Source organism: Anas platyrhynchos, chromosome 5 (assembly GCF_047663525.1).
Source record: "Anas platyrhynchos isolate ZD024472 breed Pekin duck chromosome 5, IASCAAS_PekinDuck_T2T, whole genome shotgun sequence".
NCBI classification, from domain to species: domain Eukaryota; kingdom Metazoa; phylum Chordata; class Aves; order Anseriformes; family Anatidae; genus Anas; species Anas platyrhynchos.
In genome coordinates this window covers 10,315,186-10,334,071 of record NC_092591.1, presented here as the reverse complement: position 1 = coordinate 10,334,071, position 18,886 = coordinate 10,315,186, and the positions used below count along the sequence as shown (strand labels likewise).

At 39.4% G+C, this 18,886-nt stretch overlaps 2 protein-coding genes across 5 annotated transcripts in view; both read left to right on the top strand.

Moving 5' to 3' along the window:
- The window catches only part of TDRD9 (tudor domain containing 9), a 68,455-nt gene extending 63,373 nt beyond the window's left edge, over positions 1–5,082 (top strand). For all 3 annotated transcript variants that reach the window (XM_038179582.2, XM_072038241.1, XM_038179583.2), the window contains 2 exons: positions 2,904–2,976; positions 4,260–5,082. In XM_038179582.2, the coding sequence (XP_038035510.1) occupies positions 2,904–2,976; positions 4,260–4,352 (166 nt within the window). In that variant the 3' untranslated portion in view covers positions 4,353–5,082. The remainder of the gene's footprint in view (positions 1–2,903; positions 2,977–4,259) is intronic.
- Positions 2,904–18,886, top strand: part of ASPG (asparaginase) — a 68,156-nt gene continuing 52,173 nt past the window's right edge. The window contains exons 1-2 of one of the 2 annotated variants that reach the window (XM_038179584.2): positions 5,863–5,891; positions 17,963–18,044. The gene's annotated coding sequence lies outside the window, so the exon portion shown is untranslated. Of the gene's footprint in view, positions 2,977–5,862; positions 5,892–17,962; positions 18,045–18,886 lie in introns of those variants that run through there. The other variant, XM_038179585.2, reaches the window with a different exon arrangement.

Below are 18,886 nucleotides of genomic sequence, written 5' to 3'. Positions count from 1 at the left end.
GATTGCTTGAAGCATAGCTCAGGTTAGGCTTTGGGGAAATGATAATATAGGGTGTTTTCATTTAATGATGCATTTAATTTACTTTGCTTATTTATGAAGCAGTATATTCAACAACTTTAGACTGCTTGTGGAAGCACTGGTTCTTCAGGGAAGCCTGATCACTTAATAGTCATAAAACCTAGACTGTAAAACCTGTTCCACAAGATACCAGTTCTGATGTGTCTTTGCTTTTGTGCACCCAGGACAAAGCTACTGAAGTCCTATGACATAAGAGCACAGAAAAATTTAGATTTTTGCACTACCTTTCCTCCCTCAATGGGCCTGTTATGCTGCTGGAAGTCCAAAGTTAATTTATGAACTGAAGGAAGGTCACCTGCCTTTTTCTCCAGCAGGCCTCCCTGCTTCTCATAACTGAAATACTGACTCCAAAAAGGTTGTTGTAAGTCAGTGCAGCTAGTCTTGAGAATTCTTCCAGCTTGCAGTGTTTGAGAAGGGTTCAGGGGAGCAAGGTCAATGAAGTTTCCCTGTAGAAGGTTCCTTCCAATGTCTGTGATGGCAGAGCATGCCATGAAAAATCTTCCTTGGTTTATAAATTTAGTGTGCATTTTTAGTGCTCTCTACATCATCATCAGTAGGCTTTCCTCATCCTTACCTGGCTCTGTATTGAACAGATCTCAAAAAAGAGCTGACTGGACTTAAATTAACTTAAAGTGAAGTTGTTGTGCCCTCTAGTATTGCTGTTCTGTCTAGCAAATGTGACCCTTTTCTACAGTAAGCTCTTCTAAAGTAACTGTGCCAAAATGAGGTAGTTTCTCATACTGATAGAGATCAGAAGCTTTTAAGCTTAGCTGCTATTACCTTAGGTTATCAAAATGGTTATCAAAGCAAGCTGTTCATGCTGAATTAGTTTTCAGGTGTTTCTTGTTTGTTTTTTTTTGAATGTACCTGTTCAGTTGATTTTTTTCCCCTCCAGCTGTGAAAAGATAACAGCCTTTACTTAAGGAGTATGAGTACTTGCTTTAATTTCCAATATTGGGAAGAAAATGAGATGTGGTGCATTTTATAATAAATTAACAAGTGTAGGGGCAGTCAGTCTTAGCCTTTGAGGCACTGAAGAGGAAATGAAATTAAAAAGCCATAGAAAACTGCCAGAAGATGTGGGCTAGATGATACCTCGCGTAGGTTAGCTGACCAGCAGACATCTCTTGCAGGAACATGTCAGCTTCAAGCTAGCTGTTTGTGGTTTGTGTGTACATCCAGAAGGGGGTGGAAGAACTTCGTGGAAGCAGCACCTCAGATGTACACTACTTGCACTTCCAAGTGAAGTAGCACCAGTGCAAACTGCCAGATCCCTGTTGGTGTTTCTCATCTGCAAAATTCTTGCTAAAGTACCAGCTGTTGGACGTACTGCTGATGCAATAATTAATTTCCTGTTAGTGTCCTAGTACCTCAGGCCAGTTGGTGTCTGTGTTGCTTTTGGACACTGTCATCTACTACACTGTTTAGACTTCAAAGCTGAGTGAAGTTTGCTTGCATGATTCATGCGGTAACAACTGCAGGGAGAATTCAAGGAAAGTGGAGAGAGAAAGAAGCATAACCACAAAACATCTCTGAAGGTGCCTGTTTGTCTGTGACAGTAACAGTTTACACTCAGACATCAACTCTAAGATGAGAAGTTGAGGACACAGAAATGTCACTGCTATTTCTTGAAGTTTATGAACACTTGGTATTGTTTCAGGACTTCTTTGGGGTTGGTCGCTCAGACATTTACAGCCAGTCAGGAAGGGAAGGAGCAACCACAGGTCCTTGGTGTTGCTGTCTTTACTAGCTCAGTCAGTGCTGATGCTGACAGCTTTTCTCAGCTATTCTCAGCCTTCTGGGTGTCTGTCTTTAGGATTTAAACCTTTCTGTGGTGACATTTTCCCTCCTGGAATCTTTATGCTGCTACTAATTTTGTCCCAACAGTCCTACTGCTGTTTTTTCTACCTTTTTTACCTCTTTCTGGCCTTTCCACAGTTCATTCTTGGCTGTCTGAGTCAAGGTTATTTAGCCATTCTGTGTTTGGCTCTGGGACACAGGCAGCTAAACTTGGGAGCTTACAGCAGGGATTCTGCATTGTGGGGAGGTGTCATCCTATCAAGAAACTAGAAGTGATTGTCTCTTCTAAAAGGTAAAAGAATGTGTTACTTTAGAAATTTCAGAAAAAATGCAGAATAAAAAGAATACTCTGGTTATTGTCATGTCCCATTCCTATGATTAAGATCTTTCATAATTATGAATATTTTTTCACCTTAGTTTAAGGACTTGAAGGAAGAAAAAAATTTTATTAGTAATAGTACATGCATACAAATATAGCTTCAACAATCTTTAATTACTTTTTGAAAGCTAATTATACTTACAGTATGTCACCACTGCTTAAGACCAAAATGTGCATTTGAAAAACACATCTAGACAGAATTAATTGAAGTCTACTACTGCTGTACTTTGCGCAGCTTGAGGAAATAACAGGAGCAGACAGGCAATCTATAGTAATAGAGTCGTCTTGCAAAACAAAATGCCCTAAAAATAGCTTTATTATATGTTGTGGTGAATAAGCATGTAAGCATAAAACATACAGAATAAATGATATTTGCAAATTTTAGTACTTTATCAATTTAATAAACAATACTTTCTTCAAACTAACAAAAAAAAAACGCATTTACTGACCCTGTAAGTTTATCTTTCAACTTCTTAAACTAAAGGGGCAAAGTACAGGTAAGTGAACTAGTTACACTAAATTAACATGGACATTTAAGATTCCTTTCAGCATAGACACCTTACAGACATACGGCTGTACCTGCTATATACATTTCTTATAATTAAATGCAAGTTTATTTCTTAAGGTTATATTTATTTAATTTCAGTTTGATCTGCAAATCACGACCTCGAGATAATACTGTTCCTAAGTGGTATGAGAAGCCATATCAGTGGAACCAAGTAAGTGTAGAAATGCAATTTAAAAATAAATAAGTATATGAAAATGAATGGAGTACCCCAGTATGCTTAGTTAAGTGGTCAAAGGTAGAATTTCCTTTAAAAGGAAGTCTCTTGAGCCTGAGGGTAAAAAAAAAAAAATTTAAAAAAAAAAATAAAAAAATGCATACTGAAATTAAAGATACTGAAAGCACTATAGGACTGAATTTTAGGCATAAAAACCATTCTGTATGCATCTGCCTGCATTGAGATTGTATTTTTGTAGTCTTTTTTTTGTATACAGATGTTTAGACTTTCCAAACAGAACACTTTATGATATTTGAGATGAGCTTGTAGAGGCAGCTTTACCTTTGGAAGTTAAAATTTTGTGTTCTTCCTATTAAATAGTTACAACATTAAGGAAAGATATATTTTTCTTTAGGATTTATCTGGATGCATATTTTAGTTTGTTTTGGGTTGCTCTTTCTTCAGGTTATTTTCCCTCTTAAGCTGACAGATGTGCTGTATTTTAGAATTGCTGTGATGGGATCAGAAGACAGTGTTCTTGAAATCTGGGAAGGTTAGAGCTGAGGAGTATAGCTTCCTACTCGTAGAAATCTGACCTTTCTTAAAGGGCCTCTGCAGGCCAGTAGATTCCCTGTGTGGTTCTCATGATAAATGAGCGCATATTCTTAAGTAGAAGTGAGTGAGAAATTGCAGAGTGCAGGAATAAGAACTTCATATGCACCCTCCATGTCACTTCCTTACTCTAAGGCATGTAAATAAGGGATTTAGGTCTCTTCTGGAAAGACTGACAACAGTGGATAAACACCAAGGGCACATGTTTCCAGTAGGCATTCAGTAAGGGTCTAGAATGTGTCTTACTGTCTTAAGCCTAAGTATTTTTATATACAAATTGCTTTTTCTTTGGTATTGTCAAGATCATCTCTTGCTCAGCTATATTAGTGGTTAGCTTTTTGTAACGTGTTAATGGATAAACCTTGTATCAGGATTGCATTCTAGTTTAAACAGTTTCAGGACATTACTTATGTCATCACTTAACATACTATCTGTAATGCCCTGGAAATGATTGTTGCATAGAATTCTGATTCAGGCAAATCTTGAGATAAGAACTATTATTATAAAATGTCTTATGCTGAAATAGGTAACATACTGAAATGCCAGTATGATTTGAAACAGTCAAAGCCCTTCATAAGTAGAACAAGGCAGTATTTTCCTTAACTGTGTTGCATAGGAAAGCATTTATTAGACAGAATTGTAACTTTGATCTGTTGTCTTCTGATCAGGTGGATTCACAGCATGTCATTGACCAGTCAGAAAAGCAGCAGGAAAGAGATGGTCTTTATCAGCTACATAAGCTTGTTGTGTTGAATGTTTAAGTATTGCTTGAAGGCTTTCAGAGGAAGAGGTATTACATGTAGTCTAAAAAATTGTGTTCTAGATAAGCCTTGGATGTTTGTTTTGCAAGGCTGTTACTTAAAATTAGTGTAAGTGTACTGAAGTAGAGCTTGGTGTATGTTTGCTCTTTAAAAGCAAAAGTATGCTGACCTAGATCAGATGGTTATTCATAAAACAAACTTACTTAAAGCAGGATGCAGTTTTCAATGTAATAATATTGCTGAGTAGGTTTATCACAATGGACATGAAAGACAAAGCAAACCTGGGTTTACTTGTTCTTTTTCTGTCTGAATGCTCATGAGTAATGGGTCGTGATTTTTTTTAATTTTTCTTTGTCTAGTTTTCATAGTTTCTGAAGTCATATAATGGTATTGTCTTTGTAAAAAAGTCAAAGGAAGACAAAGATTTGGATTAGGTTCTGATTTAAACAACTTTAAATACAGTTTTTTTAAACAACTTTAGATACAGGTTTTTTTTCATACAACAAAGCCTAATATAATGTTTCCTTTTCCTGTATGGCAGAAGAATGCTTTTGAGTTACTGATTTTATTGTACCTTTGTTTCATCTTTTCAGCTTGTTTTTCTGATCCATGAGATCTTTAGTACTAAAAATGAGGTCAGTGGTTTCAGTGTTATATGTAGAACTGAAATGTAGAAAATGTCTGTTCTGTTGTGCAGTCATGCTTAATAAAAGTTAAATTTAGTTATTAATGGTGTGTGATTGCGTTCATGAAATACATGAATACAAAAGCAGTATATGGAAGAATATTCATCTTTTCTGTTTTAACTCAGTGGTTTGAAGATCATGTAATACTTAGTCTTCTAGACAGAAACAATTGTCACAATTTAAAATTAAAAAAGGAAGCAGATTTGGGGAAAACGGGGTGATGATTAATTTAAAGAAATGATGTTAAGTTGTACTTAGAGTGAAAAGGAGCAGTTGTATATTAGGCAATTTCATTAGCTTATTTCCTCCTTTATTCAGTAACATTACTTCCTCAGATCCATTTTAGTAATTCCTGTGAATCATAAGCTATCATACTATATAGTGAAATGGTTTAACAGATGTTCTTAACACACTGTTTCTTGGACAACAGTATTCCTCAACCTGTTGTAAACAAAGTGTTGTAAACAAATTGTGTTACATCTAAACACCCTTGGGGGTAAACGAAACACACAGAACGGCAAATCTTCACTCTGCCTACTAGTGATAGGAATTTCTGTAGGAAAAGGTAACTTTGTAATAACATCATGTGTATCATACATTTTGGAATTTCTTCAGAAGGAGTCTTCATAAGGAATACTGAAGTTGACAGAGGAACAGTATGTATTTACTATAATCAGATGTTTTAATCTATTGATAATGTGTTGTGCTCTCCTGGTTGATTCATGTGCATGTGCTGCCATCTGCTGGGATTATTAATGTGCTTGTTGCCCTTTGAACTTCCACTTGCATGATGTAATTAATGCCTTCAGTAAAGAAGAGACCCTCTGTAATGGCTCATATCCAAATAAAACTGGTAAGTTTCTGCTCTTGTCCTTATAACAAGAAGAGTTAATAACTCCCGCCAGGCCAGTAACTCAATCTGCCATTAGTAACTTGATATGTGCGAACTTTTTTTTGGATTGGGGTATTTTTGTTTTGTTTTTAACTCTTAAGAGGTCCCAGTTTTTATCTTAAGGTGCTCATGCTGTCAGAATGAGATTTCATTTGTCACTCTTCACTAGTAATCATTTATATGGTGTATTTCTTCCATCACTAAGTTCAAGGCAAAAACATTATTTGAATGTAATGTATTGGTCTTATTAACTAGTATTTTCATTCTTCACAGCCTTCAGTGGTAATGATAAAATGATTGTGTTGATAGGTGCTCCTATCAATAAGTGCAAGTCTGAAGATGGACCTTCATTGTTAGTCATAATTTTACCCACAGCTGCAATGAAATCAAGTAGCAGTTATATTTTTAAATATATATATATATTTTTTGCCATTACATATTATTAATTTTGGAACTTAACTGCCATAGGCTGTGCTAGAAACAAAGCATATAAACAAGTACAGAAAATAATTGGAACTCCAGGGAAGGCAGATTCTTCAGTAGCTGTTAGAAGTGAGGGACTCAAACTCCCTACCCTACTGAATTTCAGAACTTGAGGAAATGCATTGGAGGAATGCCTAGTTTCTTGTCCTTTACCAAACGTTTTCTTTTGCCAAATCTCAGGGTGAAGAATATTGTTTACTTATCCTTTTAAAGATGCCATAATGAGTCAAACTAATTCTAAAAATTCCTTTTAAGATTGAAACCTGATCTTTTACTTTGGAATCAGCAATAGTAAAATTACATAGTGAGGATGAGCACTAGTGTAATGAGATGTCATTTAACAAAGTACACACACGAAATAGGGTTGGTCAGGATATTTAGTCTGTCCTTTGCCTTATTCTCTTCTATGGTCTCCTACTCCTGTTTATGCAGGATTCTCTAGTTAAAATGACACCAATAGATGTTCTCCGCACTCAGATCTTCTCTGTGAGGTGTAGAACTTCCAGATGAAGGTATGTCATGCAAATACAAACACTCCTTGCCAAAAGGACTCAAATTTGAACGTGAGGTGCAGTGGAATGTGATTATGGACAAATACAACTTAAAAACAAAAAAAAAGAAACCGTTGCTATTTGCTACATGATTTGTGACTTCTCATTTCTGTAAATTAGTATTTGAAAAGAATTTCAACTGTTGAAGAAGAATTTTAGCTGATAATAGATTTGGTAAACAGCCTAGATCTTTTAATTTATACTGAAGACTTGCAGTTTTCATAGGTTGCTACTTATCCTGGTTACATCTGGATTAGAACACAGAAATGAGTTAGGCAGAAGACTTCTGCCTGCTAGGCAAAAAATAGACAACTTGGGGCACTTTTGGAACTGCAGTTCAATATATTAACTATATGAAACATCTGACTCTTGAGTAAATTTGGCAAACTCGAAGTACAGTGATTAAAATGCTGAAACTGAGAGAGCATATGAATTTCCCTAAAAGAGTGACAGTGTCACAACAGACAGTGATGTGGAGTTTGGGAAATCATTGGGCTGGAACTATTGTAGCCTCAATTTGAAGTCTGTCATGCTTGCCTGAGGCAATGATAACATTACTATCCCCAATGTAAGGAAAACAGTTTTCATAATCTATTTCTTTTAAGTTATTATGAACATTGTTGTCAGCCCAAGCCAGCTGATGGCATTCAGCATCAGTACCCATCTTCGTTCTTCAAATGAGTATATTAATCGCTCCTTATCAGTCAGATTATCTCTGTAATTTTCCTATATCCTTAAACAGTGCAGAGTAAGGTGGTTTCCAGAAAGGCAGGTTTTAGAGGAGAGAGCAGGAGGGATATGAGCAAGATCTTAACCTAATGGCATTGTTATGGGTTATGTATCAAAAATAATGATTCCAAATATCTGCTAGCATTTTTGAGGAAAGCTGCTGTGTTTAAAAAAACAAACAACAATGCATAGTCTAGACAGTAGCAGCAACGGCAGAAGTACCTAGTGTATTGAAAATGCCCAGACTTCAGTGTCATCTTCCATTTGCATTGAACAGATTGGGAGTATTTTTTTTTTTTTGCCAAACACCTTTTTCAGCACTCAGTTTTAGACTGTGGAAAAATCATAGATATGGAGCTACTGGAGAGGCCAGTGAAGAGACGTGAGGCTGGAGTGCCTCTTCTATGAGGGAAGGCTGAGAGAGCTGGGGCTGTTCAGTCTAGAGAAGAGAGGGCTCAGGGTGGATCTCACGTGAATGTATATCAACTGTCTGAAGGGGGGGGGGATTGCAGAAGATGGAGCCAGGCTCTTTTCAGTGGTGCCGAATGACCAGATGAGGTAATGGGCACAAACTGGAACACAGAGGTGTTGTATCTGAGACTGGTTGGAACTGGACAGTCAACTGGAACTCTCCATTTTTGGGGATGCTCAGAAGTTGAGTATACATGTAGACCTGGGCAGCAGGGACATTGGACCCCGTGATCTCCAGAACCTCAACCTTCAGTGATTGTGAAAGAGTTTTTGTTTTCCAAAAGTGTAGATAGGAAGGTCTGAAGCCACCTGTTACACGTTACCAGAGAATTGTAGAAGATGATTTATGAACACAGGAGTGTTGAAGTAGGGGAAAACCATGTGAAACAAAGAACAGCAAGAAAGCAACTAGAATGTACAGCTTTCCTACTAAGCTGGTGGTTTTAAAAGGTGGTGAATGACAGCGGAAGGTAAGGAAATGTTTTTTTGGAGACTGACCATATAGTTAGGCTTCAAAATTTTTTGTTTTGTTTATCTTGCTTTGCGAATTATGCATTTTTAAGAGCCACCCCATAAAGAGCTTTGGTTGAGTTTCATAGGGGAAATGGGGAACAGAAATAAATGTGCTGTGGATCTCTGGACAGGGAGACTGTTCCTAGTCACACAGTGCATGGAGTACCCAGAGTTCTTCCAAGCTCTGGCTTTGTTTTTGCTTGTTTGCAAAATGTGGTTGAAAATGTAGTTCAAAACCTAAAATGTTATGTCTGTTGACTATGCCAGCTGTTTTTCCAAGTACGCAAATGACTAAAAGATCAAAAATATCTCTGGTTGCTAAATTGTTTCTTTATAGTACTTGAGCACATTCTCTACAGTTACTTCGGTTTAATCATATTGTTATGAACACTTCTACACAGTGAAAGAGAAAAGGATATCATTTTTTTTTTAAGTGACAAACCTTTCACAAAAAAATGCGACAGTCACTCAGGTTTGATGTAGGGCATCAAGGACAGAAGTAATACCAGGCTTTAATATACCTGTACTTGTGAGATCAAGCAATTTGAAATGAGTTTTTCCTTCCTTGTGGAAATTCAGCACTGAACTCAAAGCAGTGTTAGGATTTTCACGTCGTACTCCCCAAACAGTGTGACGGTAAGGACGTGGGTGATTTAAATGAACCACGCAGATCTCCTGCTCAGACTGTGGACACTTGCAACATGGCAGTATACACATTCTGCAGTGAGCGTCAACATAAAAATGAAGACAAATATTGGTGTCAATTTAAGAGGATTTATTTCCAAAGGAAGCAGGACTGTCCTTTTTCATTTCCATCTGATTTTTATGAGATACAGGTGAGTGCATATAACATGTTCAGAAATGTTGATCTTCTCAAGTGTGCTTATGCTTTTGTAGGCATCTGAGCTACCTATTTGTAAAGCTTGCTCATGTATTTTACGTGAGGTTTTGCTTACAGTGCAGACAGAGAGAGTTGACAGTCAAAACGAACGTGATTGCTGCTGATGGCAGGTCTTAAAATAGTTATTGAAGCTACTACACTTGTGCAGCAGCTAATACAATTCAGTGGCAGTGCTACAGGATGAGGAGTATACAGGAGGGGAAGCCTGGGGTACTTGGGCACCTCCAGAAGACACATTAGTGCTTGTGTAGACAGATTTTTATGCTTGCTGAGTGGATGCTTTCAACAAAAGGATGCAAATGGTAACGAAGTGATCCTAGGAACAGTTGTTCTGTAATACTGTGTTGTAAATGTTCATATCACAGATGAGAATTGAAACAAAAAGGACTTGCACTCTTCTCTGTGCACGTGCCAGACAGTAAATTCAACTCAAAACTTGTCATGCTGCCAGAGGCATTCAGTGAAGACAACAGAATTATTAATAGCAGTTTCTGTCTTCATTTTGTTGCTGCCAAATTTTAATGAAAATAATTTCACTACTTTTCAATTTATTTGAACTGAGATGGTCATTTTTTTCCAGCTATAGCAACATCGATATTATGATTGCTTGACAACCATAAATCTAGTCATTTAGATCTTCTAGCATGGTATTGCTTTATTCCTTTTTTTAATGTCATAGTAAGCATTGATGTGCAGTCAACTTCAGCTGGCTATCTTTTGGTAGAAGTTTTCTTAGTTCAGAATCACTTCCACAGTTAATTTTAATGTAGTCTGAACTAGTTCTTGTCTGAAGCAAATGAAAATCTGCTGTAAACTGTTCTGAAACATACAGAGATGATGGCTTATTAATAGTGGAAGAATTGGTCAAAGTTGCCAAGTATCCTGAGGTACTGGAAATGGTCTGCAGTTCTTCTCATTTATTTAGTGCTGGGGATAAACAGGAGTTAAGTTGTATGCTTAAAATTTTGGAGGATTAGCAATTTATGGAATTGGAATCCAACGGAACTTTGGGGCTCGCAAGGCTGTTAGTGCTGGCAGGCATTTACAGAAGGACCTTTGACATTTTCTTGCTTTGCAGTACTTTTTATGTGCTCTTTATAACTTGCGGAGGCGTACATTGCAGAGGAGTGTGGCTGCGGTGTGGGTGTCTGACTTTGTCAGGAAGAGATGTGATGCAGGAATTTTCTTGATTCAAGCAGGAATGGGGCAGTGTACAGGAATCTTGACCATGTGGTCCAGGTTTCCAGGTTATTAGATGGAAAAATAAGAGTATCTCCTGAGAAGCAATCTGGACTGTTTTATTTATGCAATTCTGAATTGTGGCAGTGACTACTTAAACATCAACTAGTGATTAAAAAAGCAAAACCCTCTAACTAGACACATCCATTATTGAAAACTATGCTAAACACTCTAACAGTTGCAATTAAACATAACTTTTAAAAACTCCAGCAAATCTAGAACCCAGCTAGTTGATAAAAAGTACAAACTGATACTACCAGTTATTGTATGCTCCATTTCCTCGGTGGGGCAGATCACATGCACGTGCTTTATTAACTAGCTGGCATTTGTTCCCTTATCCTAGTTGTATGCCTGGATGATTTTTATTTCTTTTTTTCTAAAGCCTTAAAAACAAAAGTTTATCTTGCTAGCAGTCTCTGGGATTCTGCAGTCATGAGTCCTCTGACTCATGCTGCATGGTGCTCATGTGCCCTGTTTGCTTTCTTCTGGTTTTATTTTAGTTCTTGATGCCAAGCCATTTATGTTACCTTGCCTAAAGCTATATACAGCCTGTACCTTTGCCAGTGCCTACAGCCTACTGCTAGATTGTACTCTTGACTATTAGGATCTGTTGCAAACTCAAACCTAGAAGCTTCTCCTTACTGAGTCATTTGAGCGCTGCTCTATACTATGTCTCAATTGGTTAGAAAAAAAATAAAATCAAAATAATTCTGAGTATTTCAAGCAGAATGCCTGTTGTCTTCCAGTCTAAAGACCTAAAATTTTGTTTTGGACTAGGAATTGTTTTAGGACCTATAAAGGGACCATAATAGGATTCAGCTAGGACCTGTCGGAAAGTTCGCTTACATGCCTTAAGCTGCAGTAAGGGCTGAGAGCTGGAAGCGTTGAACTAGGCCAATATTAGGTGTGATACGATGTGTTGAAAGAGATCTGTTAATGTGTTTTTTTGTTTGTTTTGATACCAATTGCAGTTTCTTTAAGGAGCTACCAGCTATTAGCTTGGTTTAGAATGTAATTGGTTGTGTTGAATTTCACAGAATTTGTTGGCCCATTTGCTCAGCCCGTCCAGATCCCTCTAAATGGTAGCACAACTCTTTGGTGAATCAGCCATTCCCTGTGTTGGGTTGTCGGCCACTTTGTTGAGGGTGCTCTCTGCCTGATCATCTGGCTCGTTAATGAAGATGTTGAGCAGTATTGGTGTCGTTACTGACCACTGGGGTACATAACTGGTGACCAGACTCCAGCTGGACATCGTGCAGCTGATGACAACCCTTGAAACTTGGCAGTTCAGTTTTTAGTGTCTCGCTGCTTACCTAGCATCCTCACTTTGTCTATGAGAGTGTTTAGGAGTACAGTGTTAAGACACAGTAAAAAAAACAAAACAACAACAAAAAAAAACATCCACAGTAGAAGGCAATCAGGTTGATCAAGCATGATATGTGGAATACATGGAAGGGAATATTTTTGAGTAGCGAGTCAGCCATTCACAGAGAAGATTTACATAAGGTCAAAGCTCTCTTAGTTACTTAATACATGAAAAATAATTATTGTGTATATGGTCCAAAGATATATAGAGATTTTTTTTTGAAGGCTTCATTATTTTTGAGGTATGATATAGTTTATAGTAGTCATGGTGATCATTTAACGTACTACATGTTAACCAGAGCTTCTGGGATGACTGCAGGAAGAATATTTGCTGGGCTTGCTCTTCTGACAGCTTTTCGTCTGTCCTGTACTTACATAAATCACTTACTGAGATGCAACAAAAGAAGAACTTCTAAATCACTGGATTGTACACACAGATCACTAATTGTAGTTGAGAGTCCAGCTGAGCAACTAGTATCTTCCTTCCCAGAATTCAGCAGTCTGCCATTTTGCCATTGTTAGGCAGGTGGGAACAGCTAATGGTGTATTTTTGTTTCTATGTACCAGGGGTACAAGAAGGCGATTGTTTGTTTTGGAAGATACATATTTCACATTTATATATTTGAGCTGAAGGCCAAGTCCAAGCTCTGCTGAGGAATGACTGTTTGTTACTTGCCTCAATCAAATATCCAGAGTATGATTTTGTATTATATGCTGTTCTGTATACAGTGAATGACATGAAACGTGCTCACATTTTCATTGGTGAAGACTGATTGTTGTGTTATTGCTGCATTTTTGGAATATCTTAAGGCTACAGAATAAGTTGCAATGATACACAATGTCACATTAGAATTATAGAATCACAGAATCATTAAGGTCGGAAAAGACCTCTAAGATCATCTGCTCCAACCACCACCCTACTACCAATGTCACCCGCTAACCCATGTCCCTAAGCACCACGTCCAACCTTTCCTTGAACACCCCCAGGGATGGTGACTCCACCACCTCCCTGGGCAACCCATCCCAGTGCCTGACTGCTCTTTCTGAGCAGAAATGTCTCCTCATTTTATCTGAACCTTCCCTGGCACCGCTTGAGGCCATTCCCTCTAGTCCTGTCACTGGTTACCTGTGAGAAGAGGCCGACCCCCAGCTTCCACACCTTCCTTTCAGGCAGCTGTAGAGGGCAATAAGGTCTCCCCTGTGCCTCCTTTTTTCCAGACACAACAACTTCAGCTCCCTCAGCCACTCCTAACAGGACTTGTGCTCCAGGCCCTTCACCAGCTTCATAGCCCTTTTCTGGACCCATTCAACAGCTATTCAAATGCACGTTGTATTGTACTCTAATGATCTTTTACGTGTAGTTTTTCTTTACTGATAGGTGGCCAAATGCAAGTATTTCTCAATCTATTCATCAGTTCGTATCAAATGATACTTTTAAGTGTTGTACATAATAACATCATTTATTTGACTGTTTGACAGCACCCATTTACTTTATTCAGGCTATTGAGCAACCCTCAGGTGTTAATGACTTTTAGTGCATCAAAGCTAACAAACTGTCCTCAAGTGAACGTTCTGCTCAACTATCTTGACTCCTGAGCTTTTTGCTGTTGGGCTTCTGCTATGTTGTCAAGATTGAGATGATAGAACTCATTATGCTGGACATTTAAAACTGTTCAAGTATGAAGCAATAGGTTGTGTCAAAGACAGATATGGTGCTACTCCGCTGAGGAATGCAGTTCAGCTAACTTGTATAAAGGCAAAATGGGGGATTGTTTATTTCCTCTACAAGACTGCAGTACAGAGAATAAATTGACAGGATACAGTTTTCAGTTTCACCTTGTCACAGGTCACTGTAGCTACTGAAAACCAGAAGGAGGTGGCAGATCAATGGCATTGCCCACTACAGGTACACTAGTTTCAAATAAGTTGTGTATGTTCTTTGGCCAACTTAAAAGATTCTGTAAAGACGATAGTATTTTTGTCTCCAAGTCAATTAACATACTAAAGCTTTTAATGAATAGCCATAGGTCTAGGAACCTGTAATATCTGATGTGATTCTTTTGTGAAAGTGAATGACATTGATGGGACAACTCGGCTGTTAGATTTGCTTTTCTGGACAGCACTGTCCAGACCTGCAAGATTCTCTTGCTGTCATCCCCTTTTTCATTAAAGCAAAAAAAAAAGGCAAAAAATAACAACAACAGCAACAATGCTTACAAACTCAAAACCTGTGTTTTGTTGGTTTGTTGTAAATAGTCATTTTGTTGAGCTACTGAAAGTGTTGAAATAGAACCTTCCCTTCCAAGAATTCAAGTTTGTTTTGGCACCCTGTTAGGTAATATTCTGTTACTTGTGGCATTTCAGAGAAATTCATCTGTTGCAACACTCAGAGCACCCAAATTTTTTTTCTGCTACTGTCAGCATCGTTTATTTAGGTTTGGGTGTTATTCCTCTGTATTCTTTAAATTGTTTCTGTGGAACTGGTTCCTAGTCATCCATGCTCCACCAATCTGTGCAATGAGTCATTTGTATGCTATTTTACCATTTATTTCAGACTACTTCTGCAATCCAGGAAGATCATTCAGAATTATGTATCCCATCATAAAAAGTGATTATCAGATGTGTCTTGGAGAAAAAGAGAGTTTATGTCCAGTGGAAGAAGAGGCTGGCAACTCGGGGAGAGTACAAGGAAGTTGCCAGCATATGCAGAGAAAAAATCGGGAAGGCCAAAGTCCAGTACGAGCTCAACCTGGCCACTCTGATCAAGGATAACAAAAAATGCTTTTATAAATACATTAACAGCAAGAGGAGGGCCAAGGAGAATCTCCATCCTTTACTGGATGCTGGGGGGAACGTGACTACCGAGGATAAGGAAAAGCCTGAGGTTCTTAATGCCTTCTTTGCTTCTGTCTTTACTAGCCAGACCACTTATCCTCAGAGTTCTCAGCCTCCTGACCTGGAAGTCTGGAACGAGGAGCAGAAGAAACCCCCCACAGTTCAGGTGGAAACAGTTAGAGACCTGCTGCTCCACCTGGGCTGTCACAAGTCCATGGGGCCAGATGGAATCCACCCAAGGGTGATGAGGGAGCTGGTGGATGTGATTGCTGGGCTGCTTTCCATCGTCTGTCGGCAGTCATGGTCATCCAGAGAGGTTACAGATGACTGGAGACTTGCTAATGTGACAGCCATCTATAAGAAGGGTCATAAGGAGGACCTGCGGAACTACAGGCCTGTCAGCCTGACCTCAGTGCCAGGAAAGGTGATGGAAAAGGTCATCTTGAATGCAATCACACAGTGTATGTGGGACCGCCAGGGGATCGGGGCTAGTCAGCATGGGTTCATGGAAGGTCTGACCAACCTCATCTCCTTCTATGACCAGGTGACCTGCCTGGTGGACGAGGGAAAGGCTGTTCATTTAGTCTACCTAGATTCTGCAAGGCCTTTGATGTGGTCTCCCACGGCATTCTTCTGGAGAAGCTGTTGGCCTATGGCTTGGACAGGTACATGCTTTGCTGGTTTAAAAACTGGCTGGATGGCTGTGCCCAGAGAGTGGTGGTGATCAGAGTGATATCCAGCTGATGGCCGGTCACTGGTGATTGTTCCCCAGGGGTCAGTGTTGGGGCCTATCCTCTTTAATATCTTTATTGATGATTTGGATGAGGGAATTGAGTGCACCATCTGTAAGTTTGCAGACGACATCAAGTTGAGGGGTAGCGTTGATCTGCTGGAGGATAGGAAGACCCTGCAGAGGGACATGGATGGGATGTGTCGATGGGCAGAGGCCAATGGGATGAGGTTCAACATGTCTAAGGGCCGGGTCCTGCACTTTGGCCACAACCACCCCATACAGCGCTACAGGCTTGGGGCAGAGTGGCTGGAAAGCTGTGCAGAGGAAAAGGATCTGGGGGTGCTGGTTGATGCTCACCTGGACACGAGCCATCAGTGTGCCCAGGTGGCCAAGAAGGCCAACGGCGTCTACACCTGTATCAGGAACAGTGTAGCCAGCAGGACCAGGGAAGTGTTTGTTCCCCTGTATTCTGCTCTGGTGAGGCCGCACCTTGAGTTAGGTGTTCAGCTTTGGGCCCCTCACTGCAAGAAGGACATCGAGGCCCTGGAGGGTGTCCAGCAAAGGGCGATAAAGCTGGTGAAGGGCCTGGAGCACAAGTCCTGTGATCTGAGGGAACTGGGGTTGTTTAGTCTGGAGAAGAAGAGGCTCAGGGGAGAGCTCATTGCTCTCTCCAAATACCTGAAAGGAAGGTGTGGGGAGCTGGGGGTCGGCCTCTTCTCACAGGTAACTAGTGATAGGACCAGAGGGAATGGCCTCAAGTTGTGCCAGGGAAGGTTGGAAATGAGGAGAAGTTTCTGCTCAGAAAGAGCAGTCAGGCACTGGGATGGGTTGCCCAGGGAGGTGGTGGAGTCACCGTCCCTGGGGGTGTTCAAGGAAAGGTTGGACGTGGTGCTTAGGGACATGGGTGGCATTGGCGGTAGGGTGATGGTTGGAGCAGATGTTCTTGGAGGTCTTTTCCAACCTTAATGATTCTGTGATTCTATGATTCTATATCTGAACTAAAGGCCGTATCCTAGTTCTGCTGAGGAATGACTGTTACTTGCTTCAATTGAACACCCAGAGTATAATTTTACATGTATATTATCTGCTGTTTCACATGGAGTGAATGATGTGAAATGTGTTCACATAGTTTCACTGGTGAAGACTGTGATCTTTGTGTTACTGCTGCATTTTTGGAATATCCCAAGGCTACAGAGTAAGTTGGAATGGTACACGATGCCGCATTACCCTGGTCCTGAAAATGTTGCAGTCACAGGCAAAGTGATACACAAGTAATTATGCAGTGCCTTAGATTTCAATTTGCCACTAATCACTGAAAGCCTGCTTGATTGGTAGGTGTTGCAGAGAAGGATCTTTTGAAATGCATAATTATTAATGTCCTTCTTAGATGGTTTTCCTACATTTCATGATGTGAGGAAATAAACCATTCAACTAACTGGAAGATACGTGTGTCTTATGATGTTAATGCAAGTAATACATTTTTAAAATGATGTTGTAGGTGAGATATGTATGCTACTAAATAATACCTTTTTAAACTTTTGTGCTTTGGGCTTTGGCCTGTGTTTGCAAGTAAAATAGGCAACTCTAATATGTATGGAAGAAGTATGAAATATTTAAGCTTCTTTAGAATCACTAGATTATTGCAAGACATAGAAGGCAAACAAGTGCTGTTTCAGTTTTCGTCTTAAAATAGGGACTGCTCCATTATTAGCATGTGTGTTAAATACCAAAATATTTGGGATTAATCTCTGTGCCCATATTAATAAATTAATTTTGATATAATATTATTTTGTTTTGAGATATTTCCCTCACTACAAGTAAAATATTGCTACTTCACTACATTACTACTTACATATTCATTTTCCAACTCAACAAATATTTAAGTATGTAAAATACATTTTTTAGAGTTTGAAATGTACATCAGTAAAAAAAATCCTACTCTAAGCTGCATGTTACAAATCAGTGTACTGTGTGTTATTTGTCAGAAAAAGGTAACCTAAATACATGAAAAACCTCCACTTACTGTTATTTTTTACAGAGGAAAAACTGTCATGAAATTCTTGTTTCTTTAATTTGTTGATAGTTGCTTACACAAGAAAAAAGCCTTGTGGTGGTCCGTTAAGTACTGTATTGTAGCAGTGTTCTTTGCATGTCTGTTCAGGATTTGAAGGTTAGGGTGGTTTCTTATTTTTTCCTAATCGTGCATCTACAGGTCATGTTAACAGGTTGGCTGGTACCTGACTGGTAGAAACCTGGAACAGACTGGCTGTGATGGCCGGAACTCCTTCCAGCTAGTGAGTGTCACTGTACTCTTTCTGATACCTTGCATACAGAATAATTGAATACTCCTTTCCAATTTAAAATAACACTTTGCTATTCCGATTCCAAAATTCCCTGCTTTAAACTCATAACAAACTTGGAAATCATTTCTACTAAGTCATCCAAGGCCATTATTCTTCTTTTCTGTTTTCAGAAAGAAAAATAAAATATTTAAATGTAGCCTTGCTAAATAAATTTTCAGAGAGGCTTTTCTTTCTTCCAGGCTTACATTCTAAGACTCTCTGGGCCTTTTCACAGAATCACAGAATTTCTGGGTTGGAAGAGACCTCAAGATCATCGAGTCCAACCTCTGACCTAACGCTAACAGTCCCCACTAAACCATATCCTACATCTAAAGCTCTACATCTAAAAGTCTTTTAAAGACTTCCAGGGATGGTGACTCCACCACCTCCCTGGGCAGCCTGTTCCATTGCCTAACAACCCTTTCAGTAAAGAAGTTCTTCCTAACATCTAACCTAAAACTCCCCTGGCGCAACTTAAGCCCATTCCCCCTCGTCCTGTCACCAGGCACATGGGAGAACAGGCCAACCCCCACCTCACTACAGCTTCCTTTAAGGTATCTGTAAAGAGCAATAAGGTCGCCCCTGAGCCTCCTCTTCTCCAGGCTGAAGAAGCCCAGCTCCTTCAGCCGCTCCTCGTAGGACTTGTTCTCCAGGCCCCTCACCAGCTTCGTCACCCTTCTCTGGACTCACTCGAGCACCTCGATGTCCTTCTTGTAGCGAGGGGCCCAAAACTGAACACAGTACTCGAGGTGCGGCCTCACCAGAGCCGAGTACAGGGGGACGATCACCTCCCT